Below are 16,421 nucleotides of genomic sequence, written 5' to 3'. Positions count from 1 at the left end.
GAGTGAAACTCTGCCGCCTGCTCCTCGCTGTCTAAAATATAACCAGACGCTGGCATAAACTCTCGACCGTCTCACACTTTGTTTAATCAGTTTTCTGTTTGACGTTTATTCAGCTGTGTGAAAACCCCGGAGGAGCCCACCCGAGGGATTAATAACGTTTTATTTAATCTAATCTAATAACTTTAATCTCAGCCAAACCGATTTACTCACGAACCAAAAAAACACTGAAAAAGGCCAAACAACAACATGTTTAAGTTATTTAAGTGACTTATATATCATGTTTAACCCGAGTAGCCAAAGACTGCGGGGGTCGCCGGCTCAGATATTTGAAGTTTACACGGCTACATTCTCACCTGAAAATGTGTTAAAAGTGTATTTTGTGACTCACAAGGAGTAATAAGAGTAATATTAAAACTAAGTGGCTGCTGCCATTGTTGGAAACTGGGCCGAGCTATGAATTCTGGGATATGGTTTTTCAATTTTGTTGTCCGGGTGGAAAATCGGGAGAAATTCAGGAGAATGGTGGCTCCAGGAGATTTTCGGGAGGAGCACTGAAATTCGGGATTCTCCCGGAAAAATCGTGAGGGTTGGCATGTATGACAGATGCATCGACTAACTTTTCCAATAATATATATATATAATAATTACGTAATTCAGAGAGGCGTTTCTCTTACAGTTCATTTTAGCTGAGTGCAGAAACTCATTTTACCAGCCAACATTAAATCATGAAGCTAGTGCTACATAATTACAGATAGTAAAAGGTATAAATCAAAAGTATGTTACTATTTTACACTGCTAGACAACTTGTGCTAATAAGTGTTGGTTATTGCAGATTACACTGTTGTCATAGTCTGAGACACAACACCAACTGTTTACTGATTTTCTTGCAATGAAAATTTAATGCAACTTGCGTTTTAGATAGATTTATATTCAAGTCTTGAATCTAATGTGCTGACAACAGGTCCAGTGGTACAGCACAGCCTTTTGTTGTTGGCTGACGTACATCAGAAGTGTTACTAAAAGTCAGAGACCAACATGTTTTTTCTGTGAAAGGAAACATGCAGTAGGATTTAACCGTTTCTAGCTGGCTAATGTTTTTGGCTACACGACTGTCGTGTTTCTATAGAGGCTCCTTCCCTGACTCGCACAGTCTGCATGTTACAGTCCAACATATTAGACCTGTAAGTCATGACGAGCGTTACTAATTGTGTTGTGACCTGCGGTGAAGACTAGAAAATGTCATATAAACCTCTATAACTGCATTCTAGCAACTTGCAGCTCTTTCTCTGGTGTAATTAGGCAAAAGATCTCTCCCCCATTTCCCCCTTTTCTCTTCTCTCTATTGCTTTTGCGTTTGTTTTTTCCTTTTGATTACACTGAGCAGTTTTCTCCAAGTTTAACCAAACAGCATCAAGCACCACCCTTTACTATTGAGGACTGCGCCTCCTGGGTCGCTGCACCACTCTGACAGATACAGTCGATTAAGGAGAGAGAAGAAAGGAGTAAGAAGACTTCTTCATGATGTTAAGTGTGAACATTTTAAATGACCCCACCATGACCTCTGTTTAACCAGATGGAGATGACTCCCCTGCCCCACACAGACACAGTGTATGCTAATGTCATAGGGTGAAACAGCTGGGTATTTCGGTCATGTTGAAAAAGAACAGTGCAAGAACAGCTTAGTGATAATAGCATTATTCTACTGACTGACAGACTCCAACTTACAGAGCGAGGCTTAGCAGCGATGCCATTATTCTCACCTGGGACCAAGTAGCGAGTTCTGAGAAGCCACAGTTTGCTATCTGAGCCCTCCATTACAGGACTCAAAACCTCTACTTTATGTTTTTAAGGTCTGTTGTGAACAGGATCCCGACTCCTTGACTTTGACCACTGGTTTGAACAGCTGTGTGCACACAGTTTGCCTGTGGATGGTTCCTGTGCTTTCATTAAAACCTAAAGACTGAATTCAAGTCAAATGATAAGAATGGGTATTTTTCCTTAACATGACAAGTATTTTCAATTCAGTTCTACTTAATTTATATATTGCAAATCACAACAGCTGCTGCCTCAAGGAAATTTATATTGTATGGTAAAGACCTGCAATTTTAGAGAGGAAACCCCCCAAATCACTCAACCCCCTGTGAGCAAACACTTGGCAACTGTAGGAAGGAAAAACTCCATTTAACAAGAAAAAACCTGCAGCAGAACCAGGCTCACCTGGGGGTGAGGGAAGAGATGAAGAGAGCAGAGGACCAAAGACAAATGTGGGAAAGAGACAGAATTTGAAATTCTCCTTCTGGATTTTGAGAATTATCAGGAAGCCAGCAAAGAGAAGCTAATATGGGAGAAGCGTCTCCTACTTCCTGTCAGCACTCTCGCTGCCACAGTCAGACTCGTACACAGTGAGGATGTAACACTGTTAACAAAATAACTGAGGGAATAAAGTTTAGGTAGCTGCTGTGTATCGTTTTAGGCAGATGCCACTGAAGAAGACAACAGCAGAGGAATCAGCTGAAAACACTGTTTACAGAAATACTAGTGTAAAAACGTCCTATAGTGAAATGTATTCATCACTGCAGTGTAGCTGATTACTGTAAACTTAAATGTTAGTAAGAAATGTTTAGACAATCTGCTACAGAGATGTGGTCAAAATCATCATCCTTGACTGCATTCAAGGGCACGTAACGCATATGACCAGCAAGGCGGTGCAGGTCTGACCCTACAGACAGTGAAGGAGGTCCGGGGGTGTAGCTCGTTTGGGTCATCTTTTCCCCTTTGGAAGAAGGGTCACTAAAAACCAACAGAAACTCAGAGAATGAGAACCATATGAATCTTATGCTATGACAGTCCCCATATCTCAATTCACCTGAACATCTACGGGAGAGTTTGGCCTGGTGTTAGCAGCACTCCACACCACCATCACTGAATCCATGGCAACAACTTATTTAAACTTCACCAGCAGCATGTTTGGCACAGCACTTAGTTTGTTAGCCTGATGTCTGTGGTTCTATTGCTGATAACACCTAACAGACGGCAAAGTCTCAGCCCATCATCCTCTTTTAGATAATCTGGCTTGTTAATAATTTGCCCGTTCATAGCAAGAAGGCTGTGCAGGCAAAAAGAAATCGTTCCATCAAGTGTGCCTTCTTGAACACACACACACACACGCACGCACACGCACACACACACACGCACACACACACACACACGCACACACACACACACACACACACGCACGCACACACACACACACACACGCACACACGCGCACACACGCGCACACACACACACACACACACGCACACACACACACACGCACGCACACACACACACGCACACACACACACGCACACACGCGCACACACGCGCACACACACGCACACACACACACACACGCGCACACACGCGCACACACACACACGCACACACACACACACACACACGCACACACACGCACACACGCGCACACACACACGCACACACACACGCACACACACACACACACACACGCACACACACGCACACACACACACACACGCACACACACACACACACACGCACACACACACACACACGCACGCACACACACACGCACGCACACACACACACACACGCACACGCGCACACACACACACACACACGCACACACACACGCGCACACACACACACACACGCACACACACACACACGCACACACACACACACACACACACACACGCACACACACACACGCACACACACACGCACACACACACACACACACACACGCACACACACACACACGCACACACACACGCACACACACACGCGCACACACACACACACTCTGACGGTGATAGGATAATGATCTAAAAAGCAGTTAATGCCCCAAAAAAGTAAAAGGATGACCTCTGTGTAACCCCAGCCTGTGGGCGCCTCCTAACCCTGTCACCTCAGGCTAGGATTAACCAAGCAGCCTGTATAAAGAGGAAGATGGACACATCTTGTCAAATGAGGGGCAGGAAACTAAGCTGTGCTCAAAAACAGATCCAGGCAGGGCACCAGCTACCCTCAGGGACACCTGACCTGTTACCCTGTGGATGGAGTGTCATCATGACAGTAACCTATCATATTTGAAAAAATGAAGGTAATGGGGGATAAAGGTAATCCCTAAGAACAGCTTTGTGTTCTATGCCTGTAAGCTACTACGAGCAGACACAGGATGCCTTAGATGGGTGTCCGGTCTATCACAGAGCTAACATCGACAGCCAGTTTAGAATTACCAGTTAACCCTACAAGCACATCTCTGCAGTATGGGAGGAAGCTGTAGCAGCTGGGAGAACATGCTCCATCATACTGCAGGTTAGAACCCACAGTACAGTAACCACTGTACCATAGTGCCATCTTTGTGTATTTTATCGTGCTTTTATGTTCAGGTAACCAACAGTTAGAGTAACTAGAAGATTAGCAATGTACCAGTCACACACAGTCTACATAACTAGTAGAAGATGTGCTTCATCTCTTTCTTCAAGTATTTAACAAACATGTGCTTCATATACATAAGCAACACTGTGTTGGTGCTTTTTCCCAGCATGACTACTGCTGCTCGCTGATACTCACCTCTCTCTAACCTAGCATCATCACATCACCTTTATTCTCATCAGTATCAGTACAGTCCTTCTCCACTCCTCAGACATCCTCTCACTCGCCAAGATCGCGTTAAACTATCTGGTTAAAAAGTCCTCCGTCCTCATTCCTAGACATCTCCACACCTCCACAGGTATGTCATCTGGGCCAATCACATTTCTCCTCTTCATCCTCTTCAAAGCTGCCTTCACTTCCTACTTCCTAATCCTCTGGACTTCCTGATTCACCGACACTCCTCCATCTGTCCTCTCTCTCCCTACATCTTCTCAACACACTTTCTTTACTTGACAGTAAATTTCCACCCCTGTCTTTAATCACTAACCTGCTGCACATCCTTTCTAGCTCGATGCTGGCAATTTCTTTAGAGTCCCAACTCACATACAACTCATTATAAGGCTTCATTGTTGTCTAGCCTCCCAGTACTCCTGTATACTTTCTACATCTCCCTGACTAACTTATTCTTAACTTCTTCCTTTAAATAATTTCTGTAACTGCTCGTTCTACTACCAAGTCTCTTTCCTCTCTGCTACCAAGCACCTTCTTGGCAGTTCGCCTCACCGTTTCAGCTGTACTTTCTCTCAGCTCCTCCTTGAACTCTTTGCAACGTTCTCCCTTCTTCAGCTTTCTCCACTGAATCTTTGCCTCCGTCTTCACTCACTTCCTCTTCTTGACTTACAAAATCCTCCCACAGACTCCACTGCCACCACATTCAGTCTCCTCTCACTTTCAGATTTTACCTTCTGTATAAGACGTAGTCCCCCGGTGTTCACCTTCCTCCACCCTTATTCCTCATTCTGTGCTCCTCCCTCTTTTTAAATACACGTTCACCGTGGTCATTTCCATCCTTTTTGTAAAATACACCAACATCTGTCCATCTGCATTTCGCTCCACCATGCCTACCCAACATGCATCGCCCCAATTCTTTTCCTTTGTCTTTGCGTTTGTGCTGTTTCTGGTTTAAGGCTTAGTGATAAAAGTTTACCTGTCGCAGATCGATGAAGGCCAGCTGAAGAGTGTCTCCTTGAAACCCAGGCACTGGCTCTGAGCTGGCAAACACTGAGAAGTTACAAAGACAACGTCACAAAACAGTCGACTCAAAGCTGGAGTTTCAGGTCTGTTTCTTACTATACAAGCACACACTGGACATTTGGAGGTCTGTGGTCATTCGGCTAAATGCTGGATTTAGTTATGCAAGAAATAAGAATCATTTTTGTTGTAGATGAAACATTTATATGTGAACCAGTGGAGGCAACACATGCTGGTCAGCACAAAGATTCTGCACTTCTTTGGAAGAAATCACACCAGCAGTATCACACAAGAGCAGAACTGAAATGTTATATTACGCTCTGGGTGATTTGTTTTACTGAAACCATTGTATCGTTTATATAAACATTCATGTAAACTGTTTTACAAATAGCAATGTGAAATGGCTGAACTTTAGTCATCGAGGTATTTTAGGACTATCTATCTATCTGTGTAAGCAAAACAGGCATTACTGCAAGTCCATGCTGCTTTGTAAAGCATTACACATAAAACGTCACTGTCCTTAAACGCAGTAATTCGTTGTAGTACTCATTAAATTACTTTCATGTTACTCTGTAAATTTAATTGAAACGCGCTGTCACATAGGGCTGTGCGATATGACCAGAATCTCATATCCTGATATAAAACATCTATCGTCAGATAACGATATAAATCACAAAAATGTAACATTTTCTGTAAAGTCTGTGAATCTCGGGCAGCTCGACTTGTGTGAAGTGTTTCCAGCTGTGCGTTGTGTAGCTGGAGTCGAGTGTTTTAACCGATGCATGAAACGATACATTTTTAGACATAAGTTGTAACGGCGCCGTTTTCTTTGTGAGTATTTATTACACGGCGTGCTGCGGGGAAAAGCCCGTTCTAACGTTTGAGTCTGAGCTTTATTTTTTAGCACCTGGCGTCTTTTTTAATTCTCATCCGTAAATAATCTGCTCTTTCACGTGATTCAGTTTATTTTGAAAAGTCTCAACAGGATCTTGAGCTTTATTGTGAAAGGTTTATGTGGAACATAAACAAACAGACACACGATGGTGTTACCGTCGTTGTTGCTAACGACAACGCATAAAAACAGGCGCTTGTCCGTCTGTAGTGTGGTTATATTAAATATAAGAGAAAGAGAAAACTTTAAGAAGTTGAAGAAGAAGCCACTACAGTGACATCAGAACCATGAACAAATATGGCTGTAAACAGTTTATTTTGCGACACCACGAAACAAACGATAGCGTAAAATGAAACGATACACGTTTTTATATCGTCATCAGATATATATCGTTATATCGAGCAGCCCTACTGTCACATAACTACCAGTTAACAATATAAACACATATCTCTGTCCTAATGAAGATGCAGCCTCCATGCTGTCTGTGCAGAGGTTTTGTTATTAGTATTATGCTCTTGTTTCTGCAGCGGAAGTAGTTTTCACTTCACCATCGCACTCTGGTCGCTGTAATCATTTCCATACATCCACTCCTCACAAGCTGCAGACTGCTCCTGCATGCATGTGTGAGTGCACACAAAGAAGAAGGTGCATTTGCTCATTTTCTTTTCATCCACCTGACGTGCAGGTAACTAAAAAACCTCTGTAATGTGATTAACAACATAATTGCAAATGTAATGTCACTACTGAATTTAGTACAATATCGTGTTACATTACCATGTTGCTGAAAAATGTCTTGTGATTACAGTAATGTGTTACTTTGGAACACATTACACCCAACTGTGTTTGTAAGAACCATCATCTGACAAGTGATAAGATGATATTACGTTAAATGTCTTTGCATTTCAGTATTTTTCTTAGTTTCAATAGAATGTTATTGTATCTTATCTATATTAAAAGAAAACAAATGTTTCAACATTACAATTCTTTATACTCACATTCACACTGAATAACATCTAAGTTGAACTGCTGAATGGCCCCCATACTGATCTGTTTGAGTTCCGTGTCCAACAGCATCTGCATCAGTGATGTGGACAGATGCTTGCAGGCTGACATACAAGCTGTCTGGGCCACTTTTCCCTGCACAGGGAGAGATTCAGGGAGAAGGAAGGCACAGACAAGAAGCAAGAGGAGAGATGAAGGATGGAAAGATTAGGATGGGGACAGAGTTGGTAGAGGATGAGGATGAGAGGAGGGGAAAGCGACAGAATGAAGTCATTTGATGGGGTGAACATTTTATAAAGAGAGAACGGGCAGTATTTGAGTTTTAAAAATATGTAGGAAGACCAGGATGGGAAAAAGAAGGTGAATAATAACAGATTGAGATAAACAGTTGGGGTAAAAAGTTGAAAGAGAAGAAGGAGGAGGGTATGAGAAAAGAGGATATAGGAGTAATACAGAAATGGGGAATAAAGAGCAAGAAGGGCAAGGGATAATTCCAAGTTAGTGTTGTCTCAAAATCTTCATGAACAGGTATAAATATAGTACTGTGCAAAAGTCTTGAGTCACCACTATGTTCTGTATTTGCTAGAAAAATGGAAAAAGTGCAATGATTTATTGAAATGTTAACAGGTTATGTAAACATGAAAAAGTTAAATGAAAAATTAAAAAGTCACACACATTTGTCACACACACGGTGTTTCAGATCATCAAACTAATTTTAACAATGAACAGAGATGAACCAAGTAAATCCAAGATGCAGTTGTAATATTATTAAATAATTAGTAGCCATTAATTATATATATATACATATACACATATATACATATACATATATATACACATATATACACACACACACACACATATATATATATATATATATATATATATATATATACATATACATATATATATATATATATATATATATATATATAAACTGCTGTCTAAATGACTCAGGTAAAGTTTGTAGCATGGTGCTTGTTGTTTTTGTCTGCTTCCACTTGTCTTTGCACTAGGATGATGTCGGCGTAAATGTGCAGTCGTTGTGTTCCCACTAGTGCTGTCAGCGTTAATCTCGTTAAAATGACGTTAACGCCATAATGCCGCAAATCTCCGTTAGCAAGTTACCGCGGGTCGCCCCGTGCGTGGGGCTGGACGGCGTCAACACGTTAACAAGCTAACTGCGCTAACGCACTAGTTCCCACCAATTGAGCATTGCGTGGCACATCCAACATACTGTTTTACTTTAGTCCATGACTCGCTTACCATCAGGGTCATACGTCACATGAAAACCAAAATAGTTCCAAACGCCAGATCTGAATGAGGGTGGGGGAGGTTCAGTTTCACGTAGCGTTCAGGCAGTTGCCATGTTGCAATGAGCTTAGCTTCTGTCTCGCTAGCTTGCGCTGTGCTCAGTGGATCTGCACTCGACAGTGCAGCCTAGGCGGAGTAGTCGAACACAGATCCACTGAGCGCTCAACACAGACAGCATCGACAGAAGAAAAGTTGATAAAATAAATGAAAAATTTTGTATTGTTCGATACATATGCGTACCGAACCGAAAGCACTGTATCGAACGGTTCAATATCGATACGAGTATCGTTGCACCCCTAATTTACATATATATATATTTTCTTCCAATTATCCGGGACCTGTTCACAGGGGGCACTAGCAGCTTAAGCAGATGCCTGAACCACATCAACTGTCTCCTTTCAATGCGGAGGAGTAGCAACTCTACTCTGAGCCCCTCTCGAATTGCCGAGCTCCTGACCCCATCTCTGAGTGAGAAGCCAGCCACCCTTCGAAGAAAGCTGCTTGTGTCCACAATCTTGTTATTTCAGGCTACGTCCACACTGGCTCGGAAAGATTTAAAAACGGCGTTTTCGTCTGAAAACGCTCCGCGTCCACACTAGTGTTTTCAGTCGTTTTCACAGAATTGCGTGTGCACATTGAAATGGCCAAAAACGCTTACGTTCCAGTCCTGCGCATTTGTGAAATCTATCTGGAAGCTATCTGGAGCATGTACAGACTGTCAAAATTGAGAGCAAACAAGACAACTGCTGTGTAATGACCTTCACTATCTTAGTTTAATTGGTCACATGACTGCATCATATGACTAACATGCGTCATCGTTTTAGAAAGTCTGCATTTTTGCTGTCCACACTGTGACGCGAAAGCACCGTTTTCAAATGTATGCGTTTTCGAGAACGTTTTGAAAACGCTGCCCATGAGTGAAAACTCTGTCTCAGTGTGGACAGGAGGCCAAAACGGAGAGAAAACAATGCATTTTCAAACGAAAACGCATTAGTGTGGATTTAGCCTCAGGCACTACCCAGAGCTTGTGACCATAGGTGAGGATAGGGACAAGGATCGATCGTTAAATCGAGAACTTCACTTTTATACTCTCCTGTCTTTTCACCACGGACTGGCGGTCGAGTCTGACTTATTGCCAGCACAGTGAACTAAGCTCTTGCAAAGGTTGTACAACGGGTCAGACACCTTATACTCCCGATGCCTCTCCCAGAGAATACTCTGAGGGACATGGTCCAGATAAAAACAGCATTGTTCCTCCTGAATCTGAGGTTTGACTAACAGACTCTCCTTTCCAGCACCCTGGGATAGACTTTCCCAGGGAGGCTGACGAGTGTGAGCCCCCATAGAGTTGGAGCACCCTCTGGTACCCCTTGTTCAAATTGGCAACCACCACCCCATCTGTCAATCCAGGTACTGCCCCAGATTTCCATGCAACACTTTCGAGGCGTTTTAACCAAGACAGCCCTACAACATCCAGAGCCTTCAGAATCTCAGGGCTAACCTCAGCCCCCCGAGGGGCCGTGGCACCAAGGAGTTGTTTAACTGCCTCAGTGTTCTAATTATCGGTGATGTATGAGCCATCCCCTGCTTCCACTATGGAAGACGTGTCAGTGGAATTAAAGAGGCCTTCAAAGTTTTCCTTCCACTACTCAACAATGTCCTCAGTTGTAATCAGCAGCACTCCACTTGCAGTATACACAGTGTAGGTAGAGCACCGCTTTCCCCTCCTGAGTTGCCTGACAGTTTGCCAGAATCACTTCAAGGCAATCTACAAATATTTTTCCATGGCCTCACTGAACTCCGACACCCGTTTTTACTTCAGCCACAGGCTAATCAAGCCTGATAGGAATCCGTCTTTGGCCTGATGGCTCCCTTCACCTCTGGTGTGCACCAGCTGGTTTGGGGTTTACCACGATAGGCACCGACCAGCTTGCAGCCACAGCTCAGTGAAGTGCAGCCTTAGCTGGAGGCGCTGAACATGTTCCCCAGTCCTCCTTAGAATGCTGTTGAAGCTTTGAAGGAGGCAAGAGTTGACCATCTTGCAGACTGGGGCCTCTGCTAGACGTTCCCAGTACACCCTGGGCAATCAGTTGACAGCTCAGTCCCTCTCTTTACCCGAGTGTCCAGAACATACGGCCGCAGATATGATGATCTGATTACCAAGTGGATTATCGACCTGTGGCCTAGGGCAGCAGTCCCCAACCCCCAGGCCACAGACCGGTACTGGCCCATGAGTCGTTTGGTACCGTGCCGCGAGAGTTGAGGCTCGGGTGTGGTTTTCAGGGTTTTTAAGCGTTATTTTTTTTTATCATTTTTATTGTTAACTCTGTTTCCATGGATGTTGTGTTATGAATCATCTTTTTTTTGGTACCCGTACTAGTTTTATTTTGTTGTATTAATCTGTGACACTTCAAAGGCCGGTCCATGAAAATATTGTCGGACATAAAGGGGTCCGTGGCACAAAAAAGGTTGGGGACCACTGGCATAGGATGCCACGTGCAGTTATGGGCACCCTTACTGTATGTTCGAATATGGTATTCGTTATGTCAACTAACAGAACACCGCTCGGGTTAAGGTGGGACTAGGGCAGGGCAATATGGCCAAAAATATTTATCACGGCATACATTTGAAAATTTGCGATAACAATATAACTGACGATATAATTGACGTGAGACAAAATACTTTACAACTCCACAACTTTATTAGTGCAAAAAACCCCGATCAATGTATTTTCACTTAAACAAGCAGCTGTTTTTTTTTTATGTGCATTAAAGTTATATAAAAATGTAACAGTGCAAATGCAAATTCTTTGCTGACAGTTTAACCAAAAGGCATTTCCAGTGGAAACTGGCCGACACATCCTCAGCATAACCATGTAGAATATCCACAAAACTTAAAAAGAGGTTAAACACACACAATACGGTAACATTATGTTGAAGCACAGTACATATCACTCCGCGAGGCTCCGCCTACGATAGCCGTAATGCTCCGACAATCCATCAAGCGGTGCGGCTTCGTAGCTTAGCAAAGTCGTACTGAAACATTTTTTGAGAGATTTTATTTTTATGTACCACATAAAATCGTTTCGGTAATAACGACGGCCCGCTTGCATGCTCTACCAAATATAGTGCTTTGTTGTGTATCTGACGGACGAAAGCTAAACCAGTTCCACACCACTGAAGTTGCAGCATTTTTACAAACCAGTTCTGGTTCATCTGTTTCACTCAACGATCCGCTTTCACCCTTCTCATTCTCCGTCGCCGCCATGCTTTTTCTGCCATGTGCGTATGAAAACAAAGGCACTGCACATGCGCGTTTTATCCATATTCTATCGCGATATTTCATTTTCTTATCGTTGCCTAACATTATACCGGTATTACCGTGAACGGTATGATATGGGCCAGCCCTAGGTGGGAGAGGCCGTTTCTCCCAATCACACCCTATCAGGTCTCACTGTTGTTGTCGTGCTGCTCATGTGGAGAGAGTCCCCGGGTGGAGTATCTCAAGCTCCTCACCCAGGGACTCCGAGAAGGAGGGTGGTCTCATGTCCCTTGATGTTGTACTCATAAGAGTCTTCTGAATCGCTCTTGACTGGTCCCACACCCAGGACCAATTTGTAGGGAGAATGTACCATCGGATCCCTAGGACACACGAGCAACTCCACCACAATTAGGTAGTGATTCACGGAGGGGATATAAATGTAAAGTTTACAATAAATGAACATCGATAGTAAGTTGTTAACTGTATAAAATAGTGCATTTCACAATATCTTTTACAATATATGTGAATAGCACATGAAGTGATTAATTACCACTCCATCATGGACATCTTGCGGCCCTCCCAGTATACTTTTAGACTGTGTCATCATCGATGGATCTGCTATGCTGGCCAGCAAGCCCACTCGGTCTTACCAGTTGAGTGCCCTGTATGGAGCTGGAAGCGGGTCTCTGGAGGTGTGGATTATAGCAATGTTCGCCGGCTGGAACGGCATTGGTATTGTTGTATTGACTGGATATTTGCATCATGGACATTAATGATGCTGGGATTTCGGACCATTTCCCAGTTATGTTTGATGTTCAGTTATGCAATATGGAACTGAACTCTGAGGGTCCACTGAGCCTATCGCGTATGATTAATCCTGAGGTTGTTGCCCATTTCTCTGCGGCCTTTGCTAACTCTGTCTGTTACGATGACATCAGTAATGCACCTCTCTTGGTTGATGGCCTAGTCAACTCTTTCATTTCTAGATGCTCTTCAGCTTTGGACACTGTGGCTCCAGTAAAGACTAAACGCCCTAAAACCTCTCGCCAACTCTGGCTAAATGAATCCACCCTCGCTCTTAGGCGTGAATGTCGTCGAGCTGAGAGGAGATGGAAAAAAGATCAACTTCAGGTGTCCCTTGACATCCTGCATATGAGCCGATCTAAATTTCAGAAGGCTGCCAAAATGGCAAAAACTTCTTTTTTGTCGAACATCATTGCAACTAATAGTCACAATCCTTGAGTTCTGTTCAAAATCTTTAACTCAGTGGTTAATCCCTGCTCTGATGTTTCGATGGGTGCCTCCCCGGCCCTCTGCGAAAAATTTCTAAATCATTTTATAGATAAAATCTCAGTGTTAAGGGCCCCACATTCCCCGGCAGTAAATCAAGCCCCAGTTTCCGAATGTTCAACGGTTTTTCAACAGTTTGAACCTGTGTCATCCTTGACTTTAAAGGAAATAATTAATAACCTGAGAAGCTCAAATACTTTGCATGACATTATTCCCGCTCGTATCATTAAGGATGCATTAAATACAATCGGGTCCTGTATCTTATTTTTAATGAACTCATCACTGTCATCTGGCTGTGTTCCGACTGTCTTTAAACATGCAGTCGTGCAACCTGTTACCAAGAAAAGCAGCCTTGATCATAACATTCGATCTGATTTCTAAACTCCCTTTCATGTCAAAAACTTTAGAGAAAATAGTGCTTCAGCAACTACAGACCCATTTAGAGATAAACGGTATAAGTGATAAATTCCAGTCTGGATTTAAACCGCGTCACAGCACCGAAACTGCCCTATTAAGAGTTTTCAATGACCTTCTTCTCATCGCTGACTCTGGGCGCACTGCGGTCTCAGTTCTATTAGATCTGACGTCACCTTTGACACGGTTGACCATGATATTCTTTTGGCAAGGTTAGAACAAGTAGTAGGCCTTAAAGGAAAAGTTCTCTCATGGTTTAAATCATATTTCTCTGAGAGGTCGTTCTCTGTCATGATGGGAAAATATTCCTCTTCTTCTGCCCCTCTTTGCTGTGGAGTGCCCCAGGGCTCGGTGCTCGGTCCTGTGTTGTTCTCCCTGTACATGCTGCCCTTGGGCTCCATTTTTGAAAAACATAATGTCTCTTTTCACTGCTATGCTGATGATATTCAAATCTACCTCCACCTGACTGGGGATGTTTCATCTTCACTACATCCTCTGTTTGATTGTCTGAGGGATGTGAAAGACTGGTTATCACGTAACTCTCTTACTTTAAATGAAAAGAAGACAGAAATTATTGTTTTTGATAGAAATATGCCTCTGAGACAACTGACTGGCACACTCGGGCCTGTTGCTAACCACCTCACTGATGCTGCTAGGAATCTTGGAGTTTTCATGGATAGTTCCTTCAAACTAGATAAACAGGTGTCTACTGTGGTAAAAACCAGCTTCCACCAACTACGCCAAATTTCTAAGGCTAAACCTTATATACCACACAAAGATCTGGAGAAACTCATTCATGCTTTCATCACTTCAAGACTAGATTATTGTAATTCTCTTTACTTGGGCCTCCAATCTTCCCTCCTCCAGCGATTGCAGCTGGTCCAAAATGCCGCAGCAAGTCTCTTAACCGGCACTAGAAAGTATGATACTATCACTCCTGTTCTGGCCAACTTACATTGGCTTCCTATTAAATATCGAATTGATTTTAAAATGTTATTGTTTACTTATAAAATCCTAAATAATATGGCACCTGATTACTGATCTCCTCTGTCTGTATAGCCCTCAGATCATCGGGCCAACTGCTCTTAGTGCAACCTGGTCTCGGCTGAAGACCAGAGGAGGCTGTGCCTTTGCCATTGCCGCACCCAAATTATGGAATAATCTTCCTCTCGACATTCACGCATCAGATTCTATTGAATCTTTTAAATCACGTCTAAAAACGTACTTGTTTAACCTGGCATTCGAGGCTAATTAGGGTAATTTACATCTGGCTCTGCATTTAGATTATGTAATTATTTTATATCTGTAATTTATATTTTATATTGTGATTTTTATCTGTATCATGGTTTTACTGGAAAGCACTTTGGTGTACTTCGGTCTTTAAATGTGCTACATAAATAAATTTGATTTTTTGTTTTGGATTTGATTTGAATATCTGGTACCTGGATTTTGTTTCACATGGGCACCTTGAACAAATTGGAAGTGCTTCATGTTAAATCTCCTTCAAGTGTTAGAAATGCAACTTTGAACGAACTTTGAATTGATCCATAAAGTATAGTACAGCTAGTATAAAACAATCTATTCCCTGGAGTTTAGAAGTTTTATTTATGTAAAGTGTGCCGAGTGTAGCTGCTAGGTGTGGCCTCAAAGAAGTTTCCAGGTTCACTATATAAACACCAGTCAGCTGGTGTTCCTGGTTAGCAGTGACTGGCATCAAGTTCAGAGTTACATGTAGTTTACTGTAGCACTGAAAGTGAGGCCAGAACACAACATTTTTACACCTTGCAGATGGGCCTGAATTATGCTCCCTTGCTAACAAACTCACAGACAGCTGCAGAGACCTTAGTTGTTCTTAATTTCCTACCTTCCTCTAAGCAGGCATCCGTACTGAAGGTAATATCCACCCTGCACTCAGATCCCAGTGGACTCTAATTTCCAACCATTACAACTCTATTTTTAGAGCAGTTTAAAAAACACAACGTAGTTGACCAAAGTTATTTCCAGACAGCAAGAAAATATAAAACAGGTATTAAACAATAATGAAAACTAAATAATAGTAAAACAAAATAAGAATAATAGACAATAAAATAAAACTAGAATAAACAAACTCCACACAGAAAGGCCCTGGCCAGGATGTTGTGAGGTAACAGTGCTAACCACTGTGCCACTGTTTATAAAGCTAACAGGACATTCAACATTCAACAGCAGAGATAAAAATGAAACCTTGGCTTCAAAAGCAAATGGAGTCAAGAAACACACCGAAACAATTTGCATGAAAAAACTGGGATTTCCATGATGTAGTTTTTCTTCTTCTTCAGTCACCTCTTTCACTCACTCACATCTCTCTTCATTTAATTATTAGTTATTATAAATGTCTGGCTCTGTCTTTGTGCTTCCTCCCCTAACCCCAACTGGCTGTGCCGCCCCTCCCTGAGCCTGGTCCTGCTGGAGGTTTCTTCCTGTTAAAGGGAGTTTTTCCCTTCCATTGTTGCCAAGGTAAAGACTGATTGCAGGGTCTTTACTTTACAGTACAGCATCTTGAGGCATCTGCTGTTGTGATTTGGTGCTGTATAAATAAAGGTGAGCTGAATTGCAG

At 42.6% G+C, this 16,421-nt stretch overlaps 1 protein-coding gene across 3 annotated transcripts in view; it reads right to left on the bottom strand.

Annotated features, from left to right (window-relative positions):
* exoc6 (exocyst complex component 6) overlaps positions 1-16,421 on the bottom strand; it is a 68,094-nt gene that overhangs the window by 7,993 nt on the left and 43,680 nt on the right. For all 3 annotated transcript variants that reach the window (XM_085361159.1, XM_085361160.1, XM_085361161.1), the window contains 2 exons: positions 7,540-7,681; positions 5,609-5,682 (listed from right to left, as the gene is read on the bottom strand). In XM_085361159.1, coding sequence (XP_085217285.1) covers positions 5,609-5,682; positions 7,540-7,681 — 216 coding nt within the window. The remainder of the gene's footprint in view (positions 1-5,608; positions 5,683-7,539; positions 7,682-16,421) is intronic.

This window comes from Diplotaxodon limnothrissa, linkage group LG8 (genome assembly GCF_057381915.1).
Source record: "Diplotaxodon limnothrissa isolate DT_005_m linkage group LG8, D_limnothrissa_male_GT1.1, whole genome shotgun sequence".
Lineage (NCBI taxonomy): Eukaryota > Metazoa > Chordata > Actinopteri > Cichliformes > Cichlidae > Diplotaxodon > Diplotaxodon limnothrissa.
This window is presented reverse-complemented; position numbering and strand designations above follow the sequence as displayed.